General features: G+C 42.6%; 1 protein-coding gene across 4 annotated transcripts; it reads left to right on the top strand.

The window, feature by feature from the left end:
• The first annotated feature begins 708 nt into the window (after positions 1 to 708).
• On the top strand, positions 709 to 24,381 carry taok1b (TAO kinase 1b). Of its 4 annotated transcripts, none has more exons than XM_069719971.1 (21): positions 709 to 1,091; positions 10,691 to 10,949; positions 11,509 to 11,580; positions 12,296 to 12,397; positions 12,509 to 12,554; positions 12,674 to 12,770; positions 12,880 to 12,993; positions 13,576 to 13,667; positions 14,987 to 15,080; positions 15,304 to 15,385; positions 16,189 to 16,356; positions 16,569 to 16,775; positions 17,604 to 17,738; positions 17,931 to 18,167; positions 18,249 to 18,377; positions 19,142 to 19,225; positions 19,452 to 19,571; positions 19,661 to 19,900; positions 19,976 to 20,188; positions 20,813 to 20,995; positions 21,386 to 24,381. In XM_069719971.1, exons 2-21 carry the CDS (start codon positions 10,818 to 10,820, stop codon positions 21,881 to 21,883), a joined length of 3,045 nt encoding a protein of 1,014 aa, XP_069576072.1. In that variant the 5' UTR covers positions 709 to 1,091; positions 10,691 to 10,817; the 3' UTR covers positions 21,884 to 24,381. The 4 variants fall into 4 exon arrangements, with proteins under 4 accessions (XP_069576072.1, XP_069576087.1, XP_069576081.1 ...); XM_069719986.1 differs by lacking the exon at positions 709 to 1,091 and adding an exon at positions 1,802 to 1,868; XM_069719980.1 differs by lacking the exon at positions 709 to 1,091 and adding an exon at positions 1,918 to 2,352.
• Positions 24,382 to 24,749: the final 368 nt, after the last annotated feature.

The raw sequence follows: 24,749 nt of genomic DNA, 5'->3' as shown, positions 1-24,749 counted from the left end.
TTTACGATTAAACCGTACTTCCTTTTAAAACTAACACATCATTGGAGGGTGATGTTTGACTGACCTCCAGCTGAGAGGATCTGGTCACAGTATTGTAATCATAGTAGAGTATAAAAGTTGACTTTTGGTGCTGCATTATTATTATTATTATTATTATTATTATTATTATTATGATTTTCTAGAATACAACACAAGTGCTTTGATATAAACTCAACTCTTCTTATTTACATCAAGAGACCAGGGGAGTGTGATGATCGGAAAGTCAACTGATGGCTGGACCCCGCCCCCCTCCTCCTCCTCCTCCTCCTCCTCCACCACCACCACCACCTTCCCTGAAATCTGTTGTTGTAGTTTTTTCATCATTGTCAGTGAACGAGTGTCTATTTATAGAGGAGACCAGATTAAGACTGAAACTGTTAATCAGGTAAGGAGCTCAGTGACCTGGGGAAGGGCATGAGGCCACACACACACACACACACACACACACACACACACACACACACACACACACACACACACACACACACACTAATAGCGTCCAACTCTTGAGACCAGGCAGGCTGCAGCTGGACGGCCTCGGCTGTAAGAACCGCTCCGACCCTCCTGTTCCTCCTCCTGCTCCTCCTCCTGTTCCTCCTCGGTGGTGAAAGGGAGGTGATTCTCTGCGCCGCCATTTTTTTTTTTTTTTTTTTTTTTTTTTTTTTTTTTTTTTTTTTTAAGGGAGCTGCCCACCGAGGAGAGAAAGTTTGCTAGCTGCTGCTGCTGCTGCTGCTGCCCGACGTTAGCAGCGAGCTCGTCCGTGCCAGTATCTCGGTGCTGACAGTTAAAACGCTTGACAGTCGTTCACCGGGTCATGATTTACTCCCGCTACCGGACCCCGTGTAGATGACACGACCGGACAACACGTCACCGTTTCGTGTTTTCAGGGAGAAAAACAAACCATAAGATTAACGAGTTAGCATCGCTAGCTTCTCAGCTAGCGGATCTCCGTCTGTGATTGTTTTGTTTGTTTGTTTGTTTGTTTTTGTTTTTTTTCGGACTATTCACCATCTTCACTTCTCAACAACCTGCGTGGCTTCGTTTTTAAACAGGTGGGTGTGTTGTTGTTGTTGTTTTTTGTTGAGGTAGCTGGTTTTTTTTTTGCTTTCCGCTAAACGACGAGTATAATTGTTTTTGTTGTTGTTGTTGTTCTCTTGATTTCAACATCTTTTTTTTTTTTTTTTTTTTTAAGCTTTGGGAGCTAAACTAGCCTGATCGGTTGCTAACACCCCAAAAAAAAAAAAAAGTTGCTGTCACAACTTGACTCGTTTGTCGCATCGACAGATTTATTATTATTTTTTTTTTTTGATAGCCTGCCGTCCCGGGACAGCAACTTCAGCATCGTTAACGTCAAAGGTGTTTTGTCTTTTTTTGTTGGTTTTTTTTTTTGCCGGTGTGACAACACTTCATATAAAATAGAGAAGCTAGCTGACGTTAGCCGGCTAATCCGCTTTATGCAACTATCGCTGAACGGTGCCACTCCCTCGGGGTTTTTTTTGTTTGTGTTTTTTTGTTTTTTTTTCTGGCTGTATGTTAAACACCACTCGGTGTTGGAGCTGCTCTGTTTTGGGGGAATTTTTTTTTTTTTGTGTGTGTTTTTTTTTTTTTGCTTAATCTGCAAGCGACATCACGTGACTGACGCCAGCTGTGACGGTAGGTGACATCGAGCCTCTTCTTCTATGGTGTTTTTTTTTTTTTTAGGTACGTGTCTCCCGGCGGTGTGTTTACAAAGCAGCATCAGCTCCGCGGAGTCCGACTAATGATTGCAGATCTCTCCTCCATCGGCCGCCGACGGCTGTGTGTTGTTTTTTTGTTTGTTTTGTGTTGACGTGAGTCGCATTCCTCAGTTTTCTGTGTTGATATTGCGTAACGCCGTCTAGCTACTCCTCCTTTCTTCTTCTTCTTCTTCTTCTTCTGCCCGGCTTATCTTGTGACTTTTGTCGCTTAACTTGTGCGTGACACGGCGGTATCGGCTCCACGCGGATTTTTAAATTTTTTTTTTTTTTTAACGCAACCACTTTTTGAATATCGGTAAATCACGCACGGACGCCAGGTGTGGTTGACGAGAGATGTTGGACTGATCTCTCAAATGCCGTGTCTCGTGTCTCCTGTCTCGTCTCTCGTGTCTCGGTGGCTTTTGCGTTACCAAAAAAAAAAAAAAACAAAAAAAAACAACACCCTCGCGCACGCTTTCGTCTTCTTTCTTTGTGCCATATGTACGGACTCTCGTCAAATAAACACTGCAGCAGGAGCAGTCCGCCCGTTTTTGTTGATGTAATAAATGCAGTCTTATATGCCGGATCTGGAAGGCAGGTAGGACTTTTATCTTCCTTACGGCGTTATAGATTTCCGACGGGCTGCGGCCTGTCCCCTGCTTTCCCCCCGGAACCGGTGCTGATCTTAACACACCTGTCATGTGTTCATTCATGTGTCTGAACAGTGCATTCGCAGGCTTCTTTACGGATGATGATGATGAGGCGTGCAGCTGCTTTTGACTGTGAACATCTTGACGCAGGAGAAGCCTTTGTGAAGTTGTGTTTTCTTGTGTGTTATACCGGGGGAGGGGGAAAAGGAGGAAGAGGGGGGGGGTGCTGAATATGGGCAAACTGCATAATGGATTTAACTGTCTCCCAGGGAAAATGGATTAGACACTGGAGCAAAGCCTGTCCCGCTTCCTCAAGTCTACATATAAAGCAGTCGGTGCCATTCAGCCACTGCAGAACAAGAGCTGCTTCCGCAAACTACCGCCAGAACTTTATTTGCTGAAATATGTAATATACTTGTAATTGTAATAGCATGATCCTTCCTTAGTGTTTTGATTGTAAGGCTTCAGTGCTTTTACTATTTTTTTTTATTTTTTATTTTTTTATCCAGTTTAATTGTTGGCTAACCAGATGACAGTGATACTCTGGTTTTAACCGTGTTGCTCAGTCTGATTGACAGTTGCACCCTCCGTGATATGACAGTTCAGAAAAGTGCCACCGTTTTTGTGGCACAATGGAGGATGTCAGACACGGGCAAATAATCGAAACCACGTTCAAGACACAGACAAATGTTGTAAGTTGAATCAATTCATTGAGCTTTCTGTCTTTGCCTTATAATTGGATCTGTGGACGATAAGAAAAATATGGAAAAATAAAGCGTTCTTGCTCGGGGTCTTTGATTGAGGCTGGCAGCTGAGCAGTTGGAAACAACAACATATTTTACGAGTCAGACTGCCGGAATAAAAAGGGAGAGGTAGGCACATCACTTTTTTTTTTTTTTTTCCAAGTGATGGACAGAGGACATAATATCCACCATAGTGAGAGCTGCTATTGTTTGGAATTATCGGATTAACATTTTAGTCACAATCTCCATTGAACTCTGCATCAAATTTGACCGATTTTTCCAAATTATTTTGAGCTCTTAACTGTCGGATTATGTTTGGAGTCTAAGTGTTTATCCAGTAGCCCGTCAGTCTGACCAACCGGATCCACTGAGTTGACTTTGTAAACTGAGTTTTTTTTTTTAATGCCTTTATGAAAGTGCCCCTCTTTTTACCCAAGAGTGTTTGGCTCAGAGGAAATTTGTTGTGTCGTTGATGCTCGTGACATTTGTCTCAACAGCCGGAGTGTAAATGTCAGAGAAACGGGATGGTTCAAATCCTCTTAGTGTTCGGTCACTCCGTTCCTCTCCTCCATCACCATCATGTCTACAGCACCAGAAATCGGGATGTGTTGTCGTTGACATCGAGTAGCTGGAGAGTTTTCACTTCCCCCACTCAGTTGAAATGCCACAATCTGTAATCAGTTTGGGAAGCAGGAGCATGGACACCCCACCCTCCATCTTGGGGGATAGAAATGTAGTGTGTAAGCCATTTGAATAGCGGCGCACATGTAGGTCATGAAATTAACATTCTCTCTGAACAAACAGCGATGATGTTGCAGTGTTGTTTTCATAGGGCATTTGACTTCAATACCTAAACTCGGTTCATTGGATGATTCAAGCACAGATCAGATACTGGGTTTTTTTCCATTAAAAAAAAATCTGCACACCACACTGGATCTGATCGGTGCCATTTCTCTATGTTCAAGACAGACCAATGGCAGATTATTTCTGAACTCCACCGAACTTTAACATTTTAGTTATATTGTTGTTATGCAGCAAGAGAATATCGGTATTTTTTTGAAACCGAGGTTCATGATTTGGGAACATTGTGTACATTTGATCCAGTTAGGTCTGGTTTCAAAATGCAATCATTTAAGCTCACCAAAGAACTGTGAATGACGTGTATGTGGGTTGTGTTGTCCCTTTCCTTGACATTGACTGGTTTGTAGACAGGTATGTGTCTGACATCAGCCAGTAACTTTTTCCATTTGAACAGCGAAAAATTAAAGACCAAATTAATTTGGTTGCTTCTATAATATTTGTATTTTTACAGCATTACCACCAGAACTTATTTTCCTCTGAAAATGATTTACAGGTTTCCGGATTTGTGTGGTTTTTTTCCACGTAGACTTTATTTCTTCGTCGAACCGTTAAATGCTTTGTCTCCTCTTCTTCTCCGATGCTAGCACGGCTCATTTTTTCTTACTTCGGGTTCTTTTCCTTCTTCTGTTGCTCAACGAGTGAAAATAGCCTGTCGCAACTTCTTGCATTTGGTCTGACACTCTAAACCATCAAAATAAGCTGTTTCCACACTGCAAACCAAATGAACCATGATTCAGTTAAATCCAGTTGGACCAAATTTTGGTCTTTTGGTCCAGACTGTGAGCGACCTTTCGCGCTGGCTGTTTTGATTTGGGCCAAATGAGGTAGGTGTTAAAGCACCAACTTCTTCATGTGGACCAGGACCACTTACATCTGGCTGGTACACCATCAGCGTACAAAATGTAGCATCTAAGTGCATTCCTATTTTGAATTATTTAGCAATACAGCATTTAGCATCTTGCTGAAGCACATTTTGAAAGCATATGTATGAGAGGCTATATACAGTCCATTGCATATATCTTCTGCTGGTGTGTGTGTGTTAAATAAACAAACATAATTAAAATGATACTAAATTCCGACGGTTCTATTTGGAAATTCACACCGACAGTTGATTTCACATATTCTGGTTGATGAATTAAGTCAAGTGCAGTATGCACAGAGGAGGTGTAATCAGCCGAAATAAATGAAGACATCTTTGCGGATGTAACACTAGTAACACAGTGTTAGGGTACATTGTGTAATTGGTTCTGAAATTGTGTTTAGTGTGTTGGCTGGTAGAGCTCGGTATATGTGGAAGAAAGAACGGTAACCTCAATAATACATGCAATTATTGCTTTTATCTATGTGTAATAGTATTTTAAATGTATCTACTTTAAATAAGACCTGGCTATTAGGCTAAAAAAAAAAAAGAAGTTCCATTGAAGTCTGATCGATAGTGGAAATTGAAATGATGTTAGTTGTACAGAATGTTTTAATCTGCTTTTCCTGAATTTCTTCAGGATATCTCCAATACGTTGTACTTAAAAGCTTCTCTTTGCTTTTGATGCACGAGGATACCGCAGCTTTTCTCCGGTGTTGCTCCTCTGTAGCAGCTAAGAGAAATTCACTGTAAGAATCAATAAAGTATGTGATTATTTGTTCTCCCTCTCCATTTCTCTCTCGCTCTCCCTCTCCGTGGCACCCTTCGATACTCGGCTTTGTGTATTGGTTCCCTCTTCATAAGGCTTCTTGGTGATTTTACAGCGCAGAGGAAATCAATTCACATAATTCACCGAGCGGATCCATTTTCTCAAACAGTAGAGCACAACAGCTTTCGGTGCGTTTCTTGAACACGGTGTTCTTCTTAGAAACCGGAGACGTATTCGCACATCTTGCAGTCCGATCCATCTCTTCCAGATTCAGCTTTGTGACTCAGGGTTCATTGCGGTGTTTCATTGTGTGTGAAAGAGAGACGAATACCTGATTGATTTTTAAAATTCAATTTTTCTTCCTGCATACTATTGTCTAGTTTAATAGAATTGTACTCGCAGTCTAATTCAAATATGTAAAAGTAAAAAATGTAGAAGAATGATGTGCTGGTAAAATGGCCAGGGAGTGTACAATGTTTTAATTTACAGAACTATCTTACTGTTTTTACCTCATGCTGGCCCATAAAAATGCCCAGCCAAAGAAGCCAGCACAATTTCAAACCCATGATTTATCAAGTTTCTAAAGGACATTAAATTAAGGAACTAAGTAAGATGCTCTAAATTTGCAGTGTTTATTCGTATTGGTGAACATCTCTTAAAACATGGACCTTGTTCATACTGAGGTCTCATTCAAACCCATAAAAACGGGATATTTGTCATGTTCAGCTGCGTTTTCGCCACATGGTTTTGTTGTTGTTTTATTTTGTTTATCTCTGTAGATAGTACCCCCTCAATGCAGCTGGTTGTCATAGCAACGTCGCGCGAAGCTCTCACTGGATCCTCAACCAAACAGAGGAACATCTGCACCTCCTCAGTTGACCCAACGGCGTGGTTTTGCGGGTTTTCGTTATTCATGTTGTCCAGTAAATGAAAAGTTTGCGGCCACTAAAGGAGCTTGGTTAACAACGCAGGGATATCGGCAAGCAATTAGCAAAATCCTTTTTTTTTTTTTTAAATTAATGCAACTTTAATTAAGATGACTTAATCATACTATTTCTATGAGGATAGCGGTTGTCTTGACCAACGATTATCTGCCCTTTGACATTGTATTAGTGTGTCACATTTTAGATCTGATAGAATGGTCACTGTGTGAATGACTTGTCTTAATACTGTAAATGCCAGCGAGAAGTAACATGCTTGTTAGCATGTGATTTTATGGCCTCACATTGTAGCCATGAGTGACATCAGAGTGTGCTGAATCGAGCAAAGCGCTTATGAGGAAGTATAATCGCATGTCGGCTGGAAAAAGTGACCGTGGTGGTTTCGGAAAAAGTACGGAAAGCTTTGACAGCAGGGCATGTTTAACATTGTTTTGTTGTTTCGGCTGATGTTGATGCTTTGTCAGTAATATCAGGCTCTTTTGAAGGGTGAGGCAAACAGTATTGTCTATTCTAGGAAACGAATCATTTAGAGTAGAGCTGACATTTTACTTTGCCTTACACACAAATAAAATGCCCAAAACCTTAACCCGTTGTACATTTACAATCAAGTCTCTCCGTCACACAGACACAAAGGGATCCGTCTATTTAACCTTTACCTTTTCGGTAATGGATTTTAACAACAGTTTTTCATCCTCAGAGTAAAACTGACACATTTGTGTAGATCTGTTTTTGAGAAATGCTAGTGGCCAATAAACATTAAGATATCGTGTTTAGCTATCACAGGGATCCAGTTCGTAGCGTCGTCTCACTTTTTCCTTTTTCCTAATGTTCTCAAAGGTGTTCAGTGTATTTGTAAGCTGTACAAGCCAATACTCCTTACTGGCTGTATTCACAGTGCATTTTTAAGAGCATTGGCCTAATAGAGAACAGACCAATTTCCAATATCAAGTGAGGATGGATGGCATGTCTTTACGAAGTGTGATTGTTTTTGTCTTGAGTCACTCTGTACATCAACAACTTAAGTCAGAAGAAACATTCCTGCACCTGTATATTCACCGTTTTCTGTGCAGTTTCGTTGATCTATCCTGCTTTGTGAAAGCAGCTGTGCAATTTAGATCTATACTTCTCTTGGATTTTTACCATGGAAGTTTTTACGTTTGAACACATTTAGCAGCCAAGCAATCCGCATTACAATGATTATCTACTAATTCTTCAAGCATTATGACAAAACTAAAAAGAATGTGAATGATTCTCTGTTCCCTTGAATACGACATCCAAAGACTGGACCTCTGTTTGTGTTCCTTAAGTTGGTTTCCAGTTGCAGTTTCTAGCTTCTTTCCACCGAGATATTTGTTGTCCTTGAGGGCTGCGTGTCTTGGTATAAAAGATTCTCTCTCTTTTTTGTTGTTGTTGTTGTCAGCTGGAAAGCTTTTTACGTGGGAAGAACTTGTGACACTGAGCTAACAGTGTGGTTTTAGTTGAGCAGGCTGCCAGGTTGTAGTACAGATACAGTAACTGTTGCCAGCTAGTTTAACGGTGCTGCTGGCCCGAGATAAACCAGAGGGATGGAACTAGTCGTGAGTATTTGTGTAATGATATCTGTGCTGTGTTTTGGTGTAGAAGGGGTTATTGCCAGATTGGTTAAACCTGGAGATGAGGTTGAACTTGTGCTATTGTACAATTCCCTTTCACTCTTTAGGTGTGCACCCTGTTGACCACTGGGATGTATTTTTAAAGTCAGAGTGGCCTAAAGGTTAGAAAAGAGAGTACGTGGTCACTGGTTTAACTCCTGGAATGTAGCGGTGTGCGCTAATTCAATATCATCCTTTATAAATTGTCATTGTTTTTTTTTAAAATTATTATTATTATTATTATTATTATATTGTGTGATTTTGTTATAACCATGAAGTGGGTAAAGTGCCAGTAGCCGCCACCTTCACATGGTGGCATGTGTATTGACTGTTATCAGCAAATCATTAAATATAACAATGAATTTCTACAATGATTAGAGGGTACTAGGAGATAAATCATAACAACAACATAAGTTTATTTAATTAAATTGGACAAGGATTTCAATTGTTGGAGTAACAACAATAGGTGAAAATCCAGTGTATAGCTGAATTGTAAACGCTGGAGGGCTGTTCATTTGAAACAGGAAGTTGAGGCAATCCGCAAACCAATGGTGACTTTAGTCTTTTTTTCAAATGAACTCCAGAGTTCATAAGGAACAGTAGACAATAAAGTTTTATTATGTGACTGAATATTTGATGGCGGCATGAAGTCAGCAAGCACTGGACATGCTTGGGAGGACAAACAACGCTGGTATTCATAATGAATAAGATGTTCACATACTTGGAATAACAGCGTTATGAATTGCTCAGATAACCTGATATGGAGAGGGCAGAAGAAAAGAAAAAAACAGCAGCCTTGAGGAGTGCCGTTGTGCAAGCAAAAGACGGTGCGGCAAAGAGTAAAATGTAGAAGTACAAGTTCTGTGTAGCAGTGAGTTTTTCAACGGCTCTAATGGAGCAGCTCAGTAACCGGCAGGTCAGAATGGGTACTGAGGTCATACCGGACAGCAGGATGGATTGCGGTTGTAATGTGTGCATGACAACACATAGAGCATACATGTTAGGCATGTTTATTAATCAAACCCTAATTTCACACAAGACAAACGAGTTTTTTTCTGCAGTTGGATGCTGTGGGAGACAAATGATCGAAGTTTGTTGTCACCTCATCCTCAAAATGGGACGCTGGGCGTCTTCAAGATTAATTACACAACTGTCAGTCAGTTATAGGTGTTAGACGGTAAAAATCACAACCTCTAATGTTTTCAGTAATTACTGTAGCTATTAAAAAAAAAAAAAAAAAAGCTTAGACGAAACATATTATCTAAACGCTTTAAACAAACACTGACAACAAACAACACGTGTACATCAGAGTCGTGTCACTTGTGCAACATAGTACATAAAGCTTTGATATTCTTAATTTGAAAGAAACCCATTACGTATAATTTAAGTACTTGAATTAAGTATAGCCTGACTCAGCATCATGTATGTGTGGTACAACATTTGCATGTGCACATACAGTGTTGAAGTTACACATGTGACTTGTACTAATTAGAGCAAAATTGAGGCATCCAGTTTAAAGTGCAGAGTAACTTTTGACCCCCCTCCCCCATGTCCTAATTGATCACCCAGTGCAGCTCTCCGCTCATTACTGTAGGCCACCTCGTAGCAGTGGACATGAAATCAATCCTTCAGCTGGGATATTTGCATTGCCCAGTCATTCCAGTCGCTTATAATTGCTGAAGCAGTCTTAACTGATGCACCAGTGATGACTCTGCAGTTATATCAGTGTCGGCACGTAAAAGTGTGACCCGCGGCCAAAATCACAATTCTTTCAAATACTTCAGGAGCTCTTGACTTTGTTTGAAGACAGTTTGTATGTGCGCTCTTTAGCCAGTGTGGCGTTCACGTCGGCTGTCTGGAGACTCGCTCCATTATATCTTAGGAATGCCTTCAGCCCACTTGTTTTTTTTTTTGTTTTTTTTTACCTGTTGTTAAACAAATCATTGGGATAGTGATGCTTCTTTGGAAGTCAGTAGTCAGGATGTCCGCTAGGCAGGGCTGTGTAAAGGACGGGGAATAGAAGATATTGCTGCTGGACTGGGGTCACTTTTACATTTTACTTCATTGTTTTTCTTCATTCCAAAATTAAAAAAAAAAAAAAACTCGTACAAAATACAGAATGAATGCAATTTACCGATAATGGAAAATTATGTAGCCAAAAATCTTTTTAAACGTTTGAATGTGGCCAGGTGTTGTGTGCATGAGCACCTGATATCACAAATAATTACAGACTGGCTCCAGTCCGACCAATATAAAGCGGTATTCTGGACCCCTGTTGGGGAAAAAGGTTATCTATCCCAGAATTTCATTTTTGCTTCCTTTTGGATCAAAGCTGTGCTGAGATTTCCTGCTCTCCTTTCAATATCTGGCCATTGACTTCCCTCACGGGTACCTTCAAACTCTTCATCCTATCGTGCAGGATCAGTGCGTTTCCTATTGTCCTTACTAACAACCCCACCTCCCCCCGTCTTTGTCCATCTAGGTGCCCATGTGCTGGATCCTCGGGCTCATCCATTACCGCAGATGAATCTTCAGCTGCTTTGGCACAGCTCAGCACCCAGATAGTCCCATCCCCTCTGCGCGGGCGATAAGGGACTCCATTAACCAGGATGCCCTCCTCTGTAAGGGCAGGCAGCCTGAAGGATCCGGATGTGGCTGAGCTTTTCTTCAAAGAAGACCCCGAGAAGCTTTTCTCTGACCTCCGAGAGATTGGCCATGGCAGCTTCGGCGCCGTCTACTTTGTACGTCAACTACATCTTCACACGGACTCGTATAAAAGAGAAATTCATTTGAGCTTTTCTGTGGATCGAAATTGTACATGTTGAACAGGAATATTATCAGTTTAATAGAGAGAAAACTGTCAGATCAGAGGCACCTTCGTTCAGGAAGTACAGATAATTTGTCATCCAAATTTTGTCCGTATTTGATCAGCTGCGGTTTTCTTTTGAACAACACTGACTTGCCAGTAAAGTTACCTCAATGTAAGCTCAACACGTCAGTGGGCTTACAGTGAGTTTATCTCATAATTATACAACAAGAAGCTGTTTGATCTTCAGTAAAGAGAAACAATTTGTACAAAGTTATTTTTATCAGACCATACAATAGTTTTTTGTTTTAGCACCGAGGTACAGTGGAGTGATGTGACTCACCTGAGCCGTCTGATCTGACTTTGGTTCTCGAACACTGCGTGCGCCGCGGTTTAAAAAGTACAAGAGGTCTTGGAAAAGCTCATCCTGGATGAGACAAATAGCGTAACAGTGTATGTTTTGGATGACGTATCCTGTACTGTGTGTTTTCCAGGCACGGGATGTGCGCACGAATGAGGTGGTGGCGATTAAAAAGATGTCCTACAGTGGCAAACAGTCTAATGAGGTGAGACGAGATTGATTAAATTCATATGATGAATATGAATCTTTCACAATACAGGAAGTATTTGATGCTGAAACACATCTTGTGTGATCAGGCTCCGGGCACAACGTGAAACTTTGAAAGACTGAAGAGAGGCGTCTCGATTGAGGCAATTTAAAGAGTTTATTCGGCAGCAAACTGTTGGGGCCAAAAGGAAGCCATCACATGTTTTGTCTGAACTGTAAACATATTTTTGGTCATCAGCGCTGACATATTTTTATGAGGAAGTTCTAAAATGAAAAGGAACTTCTTAAATCAAGTGGACTAAGATCTTAAAAGATTTATACTTTGTTTTTTAAATGGCTACTGGCTAGGTAGTGAAAGTCCATAGAAAGATCTCCTAGACTGCCGGATTAATGTTGTAATTCTCAACAATTGTAATCACTGAACCTTCCAGTCCCAACAAGATCACTCCTATGAGCTCACTTTCATTGTTGTTGTCCAGACACAGTCCGCTCTGCTGATGAATACAGATTAGCTATAATCAGATTACACATAATCTGTGAAGAGAACCACCTTACTCTTATTTACACTCAAAAGACAAGCTTGTGTACACACACGCACGCACGCACACACACACACACACACACACACACACACACACACACAGTCACCTTTAGAGCGTAAAGCCAAGAAAAGCATTGCCAGTTTATTTTGAAATCTCTTGTTTCCCCAACAGAAATGGCAGGATATTATAAAAGAGGTGAAGTTCCTCCAGAGGATCCGACACCCCAACAGTATAGAATACAAAGGTTGTTACCTCCGTGAACACACAGCATGGGTAAGTCAACCATTTGCATACACAGAATCAAAAGATGATCTCATTCTGCAATGTGTTTGTTCCTATTCTTAGTTATACATGGTTATTCTTGATATTATCTCTTGTTTCCAGCTGGTGATGGAGTACTGTCTCGGCTCAGCCTCTGACCTGCTAGAAGGTGAGCAGGGGGTCCACGTTGACGAGACATTTGATACGTGACTGGATATCTGAGCTGACAGAAGAGAAACATCATTATCTCATGTTGATTGCTCCTCTGATTGTTTTTCCTTCCTGCAGTTCATAAAAAACCTTTACAAGAAGTTGAGATTGCTGCCATCACACATGGTGCTCTGCAGGGACTGGCCTACCTTCATTCCCACAATATGATCCACAGGTGAGTCAATCTTACGTGACCTATATATATAATTTTTTTTTTTTTTTTTGTAAACACCACATCCCACCTCAGCATCCTTCTCACACACATTTTTCTTTTTACCTCTCAGGGATGTGAAGGCAGGTAACGTCCTGCTAACTGAGCCTGGGTGTGTCAAGCTGGCAGACTTTGGCTCCGCCTCCATCGCCTCACCCGCCAACTCCTTTGTGGGAACGCCATATTGGTAAGTGGAGCCTGAAAGAATCGAAAGTACGTTTGGTCGAACGAACCAAAATGTTGACTTTATGAACATTCTCTGTTTAAAGAATGAGTGATGAAATGAATTTGACTGTAAAAACATGATTTGCCTTGGTTTGAATATTCACACTATAAAAAGCTGCCTGCTGCTTATCCAAATGTTTTGACGCTGTGATTGTTGTGAGCGATGTATGCTCAGGAGTGAGACATATCTGATGTACTCTATTTAGAGAAAATGACGGACGATACAGTAAGAGGTGTGCTGCATCATCTGATACAATATTCTTTTCAGTACTCCACAATCAATCACAATTTATCTTGTAAATTTATTGAAAAATAAAGTGCTGTCTTCACCCTTATTTTTAATGCTGCAGAGAAAATGAAAAACAATTATTTTTTTTTACACTAAAGAGTAGAGTTATAGTAAATTGAATGGACTGTTTTCTTTTTTCAAAAAGTCTAACTGAGTATCCACAAGTTACAAAAAAATTACATTTAATCTGATTTTTATTTCATTTTATTCTCTATATCCCACACCTACTTTATCCTTCTCTTCCACTTCATCCAGGATGGCCCCGGAGGTGATTCTAGCTATGGATGAGGGCCAGTATGATGGAAAGGTGGATGTCTGGTCCTTAGGGATCACCTGTATAGAATTAGGTCTGTATTGTATCTGTTCAAATGTAACTGCAGTGCAAAGACTATCTTTCTGTAAACTTAGTACCAAGTAAACAAACACTGAGGGCCTGATTTACTGAATGTTTGCGTGTGTAAAATCACATGCAAACTTCGCACCACCCGCAAAAACATGTCCAAGCTGATCTTCTGACGACATGCAGTGAGGATTGCGTTTTTCAACTGCGCAATTTGACACACGTTGCGTGTTTGTCTGAATGCGTATGTAATATTGGGCGTTTGTACTTGAACGTGCGAAATACTGTGAGGAGAAATGCAAATAGAACTATTTAGCACCCGCAACGATATTTACTAAACCTGAAAGTAGAAATAGGAGATGGGATCGCGTGAGTATTTTAGTACGACTGAAAGGCACGTGTTCATCAGATGCGCACATCAGGAGAGACGGCTGCTCTTATTGTGGTGAGAAGGAGACGCAGGGGAAAACAAAGAATACGTTGAGAACGTGGTTTGACACCCGTGTACAAATTTCTGAGATGCCAGAGGAAATAATATTCAGACATCTCGTCTTTCCAGCGTTGACATTTCGAAGTTATTAAATGAACCGAATAATGATTGACAGCCAACAACAAGAAGGAGCCACGAAATATCGGCAATTAAAAAAAAACTTCTTGCGACTCAGCATTTTCTCGCCTCTGGGTCATCCCAGCGTTTCTCTGCTTGAACAGAGCACCCAGTCCCGTTATTCGGGTGTGCTGTCCCAGGTACTGAATGTGTCCTGCAGAATTCACAGGTAGGCTATAGGCTATATATGTTTGTTAGAGGGTCTCATCTACCGCCCCTGCTCTTTTATTTGCCGACGTTTTATGATGTGCAGGTTTTTTTTTGTATTTTTCGCCTAATATCTGGCCATCTTCTCTTAATTTAATCTATTGATTTTTTTGGTTATTCCCTCGGCATTGACTTCCTCGCTGATAATCTCCCATATAGCCTTTCGTTCTTGTTATATTTATTGGCGATTTATTCATTTCAATGGGATCAGAATTCCTTTTGCTTTTGCGGTCGTTCCATTAGAACGTCTGGAATCACTTTAACACACGCAAATACCTCATTTAAAAGAGCGATTGGCACCTGATATCAAAGACGCAATTACCTTTAGTAAATCACCCGCAAAACGGGTGCAAAATAAATGTGCACAGATCTTAGTAAACCAGGCCCTCATTATACAGGATTTGATGATTCCCCCGCCCCCCTGCCCCCGCAAACTGACCGGCAGGTCTTTGGATACAACTTGTAATTTAATAAGAATAAATACATACAAACGGTTGTCATTTCTCTTCCAGCGGAGAGGAAACCTCCCTTGTTTAACATGAATGCAATGAGTGCCTTATACCACATAGCGCAGAATGAGAGCCCCACACTGCAGTCCAGTGAATGGTGAGGAACACACACACGCACACGCGCGAGTTATCATCCGTATAGTTAAATCAAGGGCCGACACATGTTAAGTAAAAATGACATGATATTATTGTGTAGAAGCTCGTGCATGGTTGTAATTGTGTTGTATATTTTGCAACTTAAATGTTTGCTCTTGATACAGGCTCTCTGTGCAGGTGTCTTGTTTTGGTTTGACCCGCTGTCTCATCCTCTTTGTTTCCAGGACGGATTACTTTAGAAACTTTGTCGATTCTTGCCTTCAGAAAATCCCCCAGGACAGACCACACTCTGACGACATGTTGGGTGTAAGTGCACACATGTACTTTACACTACAACACAGAAACGCAGCCGGGTCAGTGTGTTAAGATGAGAGACTGACCAGCCCTCTGGTGATAAATCTCTCTCTGATGTTTGCACTCTGTTCTGTCCCCCATAAGCTTCTATTTTGATTCACTAATCCTCTTCTTCCAGACACACGCACACACACACACACACACACACAACTTGATTTTGTCAAAAGAGCACAGATGTAATTACTGTATAGATGTGACTTTTAGATCTGTCGTTAAGTAACTGAGCATCTGTCACTTAGCCCACTATTGGACTCACTGTTGTTAATGGAAGTCGTCCTTGGGGTACGGAAGCACTGCACACTCAGTCTTTCTTTTCTAAATGCCAAGTTCCAAAAGAGCACTTATGTTAACCAACATGAAAACGGTTACAGGTTTATTTTAACCGCCTCTCCGTATGATCTTCTTCCATTGGACTTCTGAGATGTCAAAAAGTGACGCTAATCTTAAAAATTACCTTTTTTTATTGGGGTATTGAACATTTTTCCACCGTTATATTTGCAATTTGTTTTAAGTTGTGGCACAAAAACGTATTCCCATCATAAGCTCTCAGTCGTTCCACTTTGTTTTCTATCTCCATTAAGGATGTGTGCCTCAAGAAGATGTTACGCAATAACCTGTCAATTGAAGACCAGCTCTTCACGAACACTCAAGTGTTGAAAATATATTCCACCGTGTTCTTCTAATGGTCATTCCCATTTCTCCTCTTTTCTTCTCATGATGATCTGTACCTTCCTTCCCGTCACGCTGCCCTCCAGCATGCGTTTCTGCAACGTGAACGTCCCGACTCCGTGCTGATGGATCTCATTCAGAGAACCAAGGATGCAGTGCGAGAGCTGGATAACCTGCAGTATCGTAAGATGAAGAAGATCCTCCTCCAGGAGGCCCACAACGGGCCCACGACAGAAACCCAGGAGGCAGACGAGGTGCGTGGATGTTGTTATGTTCAAATCAAAACTAAAGCAACAGTGACATTCTCCCGTGTAGAGAAAATAACGAGACGTGCATTGGTTTGTATGTCCGTCCGTCCGTCTGTCTGTGTCCCCTGTCTCTCGGTCTTTCTCATGTTTCTCCTCGGGCTCCTTCTCTTTTCCTTTTCCGTCTCTCTCTCTATGTGCCCATTCCGCCCCGTCTCCAGGAGCTGGAGCCGGGCGGAGGTCGGACGGGAACGGTGAACAGCGTCGGCAGTAATCAGTCCATCCCCAGCATGTCCATCAGCGCCAGCTCCCAGAGCAGCTCGGTCAACAGTCTGAATGAAGCGGCCCAGGACAACCGCAGTGAGCTGGACCTGATGGAGGGAGACCACACGGTCATGTCCAACAGCTCCGTCATACACCTCAAGCCGGTAGGTGAAGTCGCACAGATACACATGATGGATTCAAAGAGGCACTCCACCAGTTTTACTCATGATGATCAGTTAATAATAATGTCTCCTGTGGCTCTGGTAGGAGCTTTGTCTTGTGTGGCAAATTGACTGAACTGAGATCACTTCAGTCATTTTAGAAGTGGTAGAAAGATGTGGGTATATACACAATTCATAGAAGGTCTATTGAAAGAAGCTATTATGGGAACTGTAGGACAAAGTGGTTGTGAAGTAGTTGTTGGTGCCAGGATAGATCACTATCTGCTACATCAATTGGAATGTTTTTTTTAGGTTTTTTTCCGCCTCTCTCTTGCAAGGTCCTCAGCCTTTTGGAAGCGCAATGCTAAATTTCTGGAGTGCCACCTAAATGTATTTATTTAGTTCAGACCGATTGGTTAATCTTAAAGATTTTGTGAAATCGTGGAAAAACACCCTTCTTAAGGTCTAAGAACTGATGACGTCTTCAAATTGCTTTCTTTCGTCTGACCAGCAACCCAACACCAAATTTCAGTCTGTATATAATTTAAGTGAACGACACAAAACTGAGAAAAGCAACAAACCGTCCCACTTAAGTTGAACCCAGTGAATGTTTGGCATTTGTGCTTCATAAAATACCGTCATTGATCATTTTAGATTCAGTGTAGCATTCAGACAAAATCTTCGATTGAATGCGTCGTGTAACCTCTTTCCTCCTCTGATTCTCACACTGTCCCAAACCTTCCCAATGCTCCCAGTGGCCTTTACACCGTATGCGCACTGTCACATACTGTAACAAAATAATGGGTTAATTCTGTCGTCGTATCTCTGCAGGAGGAAGAGGAGAGTTTCTCTGGGGAGCAGGCAGCCAGCAGTCCACCCACCGAGCCCCAGGCAACACCAGCTCAGGTCCCAAGGAAGCACTACCGGAACAGAGAGCACTTTGCCACCATCCGCACGGCATCACTCGTGAGATCACACTTGCTTACTCCTCCATGCATCACGCTTATTAATTTGATCTGTTAGTGGCTTTGTGACCGAAAGGGCCAGATATGTTGTGTTTTGTTCGACACAACTGAAATAATAAGTAGCTGTATTTACCCCTCTACAAACCCATCTAAGTGGATTGTGCTGAATGGCTGCTGCGTCCACATCGCACAGGTGACCCGCGAGATGCAAGAACACGAGCAGGACTCGGAGCTGAGGGAGCAGATGTCAGGGTACAAACGCATGAGACGGCAACACCAGAAGCACCTGATGGCTCTGGAGAACAAACTGAAAGGGGAGATGGACGAGCACAGGCTGAGGCTGGACAAAGAGCTGGAGAGTCAGAGGAACAACTTCAATCAGGAGATGGAGAAACTGCTCAAAAAACACCAGGCAGCCCTCGAGAAAGACGTACGTAGACGAAGTGTGTTCTTACGACTGGAGCGAGTGCTTCATAAATAGTCTTAAATCAATATCTATGGTGTGATTTAGCTGAAGACGTTTGCCAACGATGAGAAGAAGTTCCAGCAGCACATCCAGGTCCAGCAGAAGAAGGAGCTCAGCAGCTTCTTGGAGTCCCAGAAGCGGGAGTATAAACTACGGAAGGAGCAGCTCAAAGAGGTAACACGCACACAAGAACCGCACGCAACCTCTGGTGATGTTGTGTAAAGATGCTAAAAAAAATCTGCGAAAACAAAGATAATTCAATGTGTACTTTTATAGGTGTGTAGTTGAGGCAGACACCTGATGCACTGTCCAAATCAAAGGCTTAAACATGTCAACGCTAAACAGGACCATCTCTGATACATACGGCTTACTGTAAGCCTACATTATTTTTTGGTGGTATGTTGAGGGTCACTATCACGTTGTTGATTATTGTTTTGATTCACCAATTAATACATTTGACCAATGTATACAAAAAAGGCAGACCCCGTCTAACTTTACTAGACTCCACGGTGACGTCTTACTGGGTCTGACAATCAGTCTAAACGACAATCGGTGTATTATCACATCACATGGAAAAGTCATTTTCACAACTGATTTTTAAGAACAATATTAACTAATTATAGAATTAGTTGCAGATCAGCATTTTGTCAATTAACGAATCAAGCAGTTGACTAATTGTTTCAGCTCTAGTTGGTTTAATCACTGAAAGCAGTCTGGCCAACATGGGTTTAGAACGGCAGAGCAAGAAGCAGCTGTTTGATTGGACTATTGCTATCTGATAAAAGACAAATGCAGAGGGACATTCATGAGTTTTCACCCTTCCCATTTTGTATTGTCAATATACTAAATGCTGTTTGCATGTATAAGCATAAAGCACAGTAACGTCAGTGCCTTGGCATATTGAAATACGACTAAAAAAAAACACCTGTTTGTGGCAGGAACTGAGCGAGAACCAGTCGACTCCCAAGAAAGAGAAGCAGGAGTGGCTGTCCAAGCAGAAAGAGAACATCCAGCACTTCCAGGTGATGATTTCACAATACATATTCTCAAAGGACCAAGTGATAATTTTACACAACCGCGGCAGTGAATGCGAAATCAATAGAATCTCCATCACATTCCATCAATGTACTGCCCAGGTACCAACCCTGCAGAGCTTATCTCCGCCTCAAACCTTCATGTTCCTCTAGAAAGGTTGAAGCGCGAGTTCCTCAGTAATTTGTTGCGATGGTGCATCGTGTCCATTTCCAGGCAGAGGAGGAGGCCAACCTGCTGAGGAGACAGAGGCAGTACCTGGAGCTGGAGTGTCGGCGGTTCAAACGCAGGATCCTCATTGCCAGACACAATGTGGAGCAGGATCTGGCCAGAGAGGTACACGCAACGAGGACCAGACACCACCCACCCTTTCTTACTTTATTTATACCGTGTATATGTTAGCTATTTGACCCTCTCTTCTTCAGGAGCTGAACAAAAGGCAAACACAGAAGGACTTAGAGCACGCAATGCTGTTGAGGCATCACGAGTCAATGCAGGAGCTGGAGTTCAGGCACCTGGGGACGATCCAGAAAGCCCGGGCAGAGCTGATCCGGACCCAGCACCAGACAGAGCTCACCAACCAGCTGGAATACAATAAGAGGAGGGAGAGGGAGCTGAGACGCAAGCACGTCATGGAGGTCCGACAGCAGCCCAAGAGCCTCAAGGTACACGGACCGAAAATGCTTTTCTGTAACTGACCCCATGACAAACTATGTACACAACACATTTTCTTTCTTCAGTCTAAGGAGCTTCAGATTAAGAAGCAGTTCCAGGACACATGCAAAACCCAGACCAGGCAGTACAAGGCCCTCAGGAACCATCTGCTCGAGACCACACCCAAGTCCGACCACAAGGCTGTGCTCAAGAGGCTGAAGGAGGAGCAGACGAGGAAGCTGGCCATCCTGGCTGAGCAGTATGACCACTCCATCAATGAAATGCTCTCCACACAGGCTGTGAGTACCTGAAGAGAAGATTTAAAATGTTCATGGAACATAAATAATTTCTGACAAGGTAATTCAACATTTTCTGTGGAAAAAAATATATACATATCGGCCACAAACTATTATTCAAAGCAAGGTATTTTTTTTTAATGTCTTTTACTATGCCCAGAGGGGATCTTTAATGTTTCCTTAATGCAAAGCTGCCATTGAAGAACTTTGCATTATAATATAAAGTCTAAATTTAGCAAAACTATTTTTGAAATGGAAGATCAGTATTTTTATGGTCCTTATGTAGAGCACAAGAAGTATTTGTCACGTTTTGCCACTGCACATTCCAGTCATTGAAGTTGGCAAAATAAGTTAATTTAAGGCTCTAAAAAAAAAATCCTTGAATCTTCCACGGAAGTGCTTCAATTATTGTAATTCATCTACAGGAATAATTGGGTCAGATGTTACCGTCAGTTATTAGGGATAATTATTCTCTATTGATAACACTGTTAAAAGCTACATTTTCCAGATTATGAAATATCCTTTTGACAAACAAACATCAACTCGCTTCTAAAGAACAACGTATGCACGTTTGTTTTTTTGTTTTTTGTTTTTTTTTTGTCTCTTTTTCACTCGCCTGCCCCTCAGCTGCGGTTAGATGAAGCTCAGGAGGGCGAGTGTCAGGTGCTAAGGATGCAGCTGCAGCAGGAGCTAGAGCTGCTCAACGCCTACCAGAGCAAGATCAAGATGCAAACGGACGCACAGCACGACAAGGAGAGGAGGGAGCTGGAGCAGAGGGTGTCTCTGCGGAGAGCTCTGCTGGAGCAGAAAGTAAGAAAAGGGCCCCGGGCTTTGTTTCGTGCTGACTTGTGTCAAGAAAAAACAAAACAAAACAAAAACAGAGTGACAGTAGACATTACGGCTTTGTTTTTTTGGTTTTGATGGTACAATGTTTTTAAGTTTAACTACCTTCCTTAGTTTCTTTAATCATTCCGTCTTGATGGGGTTGCATGTTTTTCCTGAGCTTTGTACGTTTCATTGTTGTATTGTTAGACCTTTTGTTTCTCAACGACAGAAACGGTCCAGTCGACTGGCTCATTTCCGACGTTCAAACCAGAACTTTGGAGTCACTATATATCCAAAGCAGACAAATGTCAGAATTCGTCTTGTGCATTATCACTTGTCACTTATTTTGAAACGATTTTGTGTTTATCTCCCCAGATTGAGGAGGAAATGCTCTCCCTGCAGAACGAGCGTCTGGAGCGAATCCGCTCGCTGCTGGAACGCCAGGCCCGAGAGATCGAGGCTTTTGACTCGGAGTCCATGCGGCTGGGCTTCAGCAACATGGTGCTCTCCAACCTGGCTCCCGATTCCCAGGGAGGCTGGGGGGGGGGCCAGGGGGCTCAGGGGGGGGGCCACTGGCCCGGAGGAGGTGGAGGAGGCGGCGGCGGCGGCCACCATAGTCATCACCACCAGGGGGCCTCCAGCTCGCAGCAGCCCTGGGGTCACCCAATGCTGGCTGGGGGCCCGCCGCCCTGGAGCCTCCACCATCCCGGAGGAGGGAGTCAGAGGGGTAGCCAGGGGGGCGCAGGAGGGGTGAGGAACAGCCCACAGGCTATGAGGAGGACGTCATCAGGGGGGAGGAGTGAGCAGGGCATGAGCAGGAGCGCCAGCATCACCTCCCAGATCTCCAACGGATCCCACCTGTCGTACACCTAAAACACAAACACACACAAGCGACATGATAATTGTCTTGAAGTGAAATTCTTGTGCGCCAACGTAACACTGTACAGACACACACACACACACACACACACACACACACACACACACACACACACACACACACACACACACACACACACACTTTCCTACAGTACACCTCACACTGCACAGTACTGACACTGGGTTCACCTCGGCCCAGTTCGTCCCCCCCCCCTCAGTCACTGCTGCTCTCTTATATCAGAGTGCTGCTAGCAGCAGTCTGTGGAAACCCAAAAGACTCGAGACTAATCCAACAAGACTTGAGGGCCATTTACAGGATGCCACAGTGCAATAGTGTCATTTTTACTGCAGCCTGCAGTGCTATTTAATGTATTTGTTTTTGCCACGTTAGTCTTTGTTGCCATAGACCCAAAGCAGTGTGTCTACCACGGACTTTTATTATGTAGAGAGGTTTGTTTGCAGTATGCCGTTTACATAGAAGTGGGCTAATTCAGGTGTTTCGAGATGATGTTGTCGCACAATAAGGCGCATTACGGGAACATTTATGTTCAGTGGGCAGTTTTTAGAAAGAAAGATTGAACAAATTTGTCCTCATGCAGATTCCTTTAAACAACTCGCAGTTTAAGATTTGAACACACACACGTTCCTCGGAAAGTTGAATGAGATTATAGTTTACGTGCAGTTACAAGAAAAGGAGAAGGCAGGGAGGCAGTTTGAACAGGCCGAGAGGGAAGGTGGTTGTAAGCGAGTACCAGCGGGTATCGCTGACTTTATAGTTGTAGTGCAGGGACACAGTTATGGATATCGAAAAGTATGCAATCTTTTATTGTAGCCCGAAACCTACATCAGCTGGCAAGACAGGAGAAGCTCAACCAGAGAGGCGATTTTAACCGGAGATTAAAAAAAAAAAAAAAAAAATCTGTGTCGGTGCCACCGCAGGTTCTCAGTCACTGGAGTTATGAGAGATGTGTGAGGACAGCGAGCGAGGCTGCTTAGATGCCAAAAGTAAAAGTCGAGAGTTGTCGTTATACGTATTAACGCTAACGTACTGTTTTTGTATTTAAAGAACTCGTGCCACAGAAATTGAGTTCAGCGGAAGGTCAGTCGATGCCACGCGGCCAAGTCGACGCGCGTGTTGCTGGGCCGAAGGGAAAGAAAGAAGTCGTTTCTCCTGCACGCTCACCTGTATTGGCTCGGGCTCCTGGGTTTCCACAGGCCTCTGCCCCCCACTCACACCGGCCCGGTTGGAGAGCCAGTCGGAGGGACACTGTAGCTTTATGATCGCGGGCCGCGCGATAACAAAGAGAGCCTCGCGACAGGAATGGGTTTTCAGCAGCGTCTAACCTCCACTTGAATCATTTCAAAGCTGGTGTTCACGCTTCACTTGTTTGCAGTCTAATTTGCCACTTGTCTTAGTGAGGCACTATGCGGTAAAAAAAAAAAAATACAAAAAAACCAATCTCTGATGAACTGAACCGTGCCTGTTTGCCCACCTCAAGAACACTTCCAGTAGAGCTTCACCCACCACCGGGTGTCGGGACCTGACGATGACTTACACTTTGGCACAGGCCTTCACCTACACTTAAACGTTAATCAGACATATTTACACACACACACACATACACACACATACACGCAGTGATTAGTCATTTATATTTCCCAGTCAAACAGTATGTAAATTTGAGTCATAAATGCATGTACAGGCAGGGTAGGATTGGAAGTGCAAAACATCTGAAAACGAATGAACACGGTGTGAGGGGGAGCATCGCTCGCCCTCTGCTGGTTGGTGGCTGCTGAAAGTCTCGGTGGGTGGACGGGCGGTGATGCTGGGATCTCCGCTGCCACGCCCCTGCAACCTTCCCCGGTCTGACACCCCGCTCTGTCTCACCCCTGACGACCACAATGTCATGATCTGACCACAGATCTCCCTGCTGCCCTCCATCTCCCTTTCCTCCCCTCCTGAGCCTTTTGTGGTCGTCAGCGCTCCCCACCCCCCGCCGCCTCTACCTGATCTATTTGGGAAGAGCTCTTCAAGTTACAGAAAAGAAGAAAGAATATATATATATGTATTATTATATAAATCTATAAAAAAAAAAGAAGGATAATAGAGAGGTAAAGAAAAAGGTGGAAGTCTTATTGCGAAATGCAGAGATTATGCATTTTATGATTTTTTTTTTTTTTTTTTTTTGGCGGGGTGGGGGGAGTTGGAATGTACAGGAAACATGTTAATATTGTATATTTTGAATTTGAACATATGGAAATCTAATTGACAAATCAAAGACAAATTAACTTTGCGATGCGGGCACAATGATGTGGCTTCAGACCGGCGGCGGTCAAATGAACGTTCGATTTCCAGCCGCTGAGTTTTCACTGTCTTACTTGCAGCTCCGAGTTCTGAAACTTGTTACAGATATTCCGTTGTGAATGATAACAACACAACTTTAGGTCGGATTGCCTTGAGTAAATGGCAACATAAAAAAAAGAAAAAGAAATAGCGTATGAGGTTGATTTTGCACATAATTTGAAATTGATTTTGGTGTTTAGCATCGGCTATGTTTTACTGACATTATACCCAGTGTAGAAGACTCAACCTGTCTGTTTGGGGTCTTCATGGCTTTTAGAACACTCTGTGGTCAAAAGTAAAAGTTATAACAGCATAGAAGAAGATTTGTCTTTTAAAGATCTATAAAAATCTGAGAAACTGCTGAATTCTAAAACAATATTTGGTGCTCTGTGCAACCTGAAGTTGTTTCCAAATTCTTGCACAAGACAGTGAAAGTCTGTTTTTCTATTTCTGAGAAGAGTTAGTCTCTGTCTTATGGGGGTCCACTAACATTATTTGGACTTTTTTTTTTTTTTT

Source organism: Brachyistius frenatus, unplaced genomic scaffold (genome assembly GCF_029030835.1).
Source record: "Brachyistius frenatus isolate BFR_SWC_R1_liver_20210118 unplaced genomic scaffold, ASM2903083v1 Contig_5, whole genome shotgun sequence".
In the NCBI taxonomy this organism is placed as follows: domain Eukaryota; kingdom Metazoa; phylum Chordata; class Actinopteri; family Embiotocidae; genus Brachyistius; species Brachyistius frenatus.
Note: the sequence above shows the minus strand (reverse complement) of the source record. Positions and strands in the feature narration are given on the sequence as shown.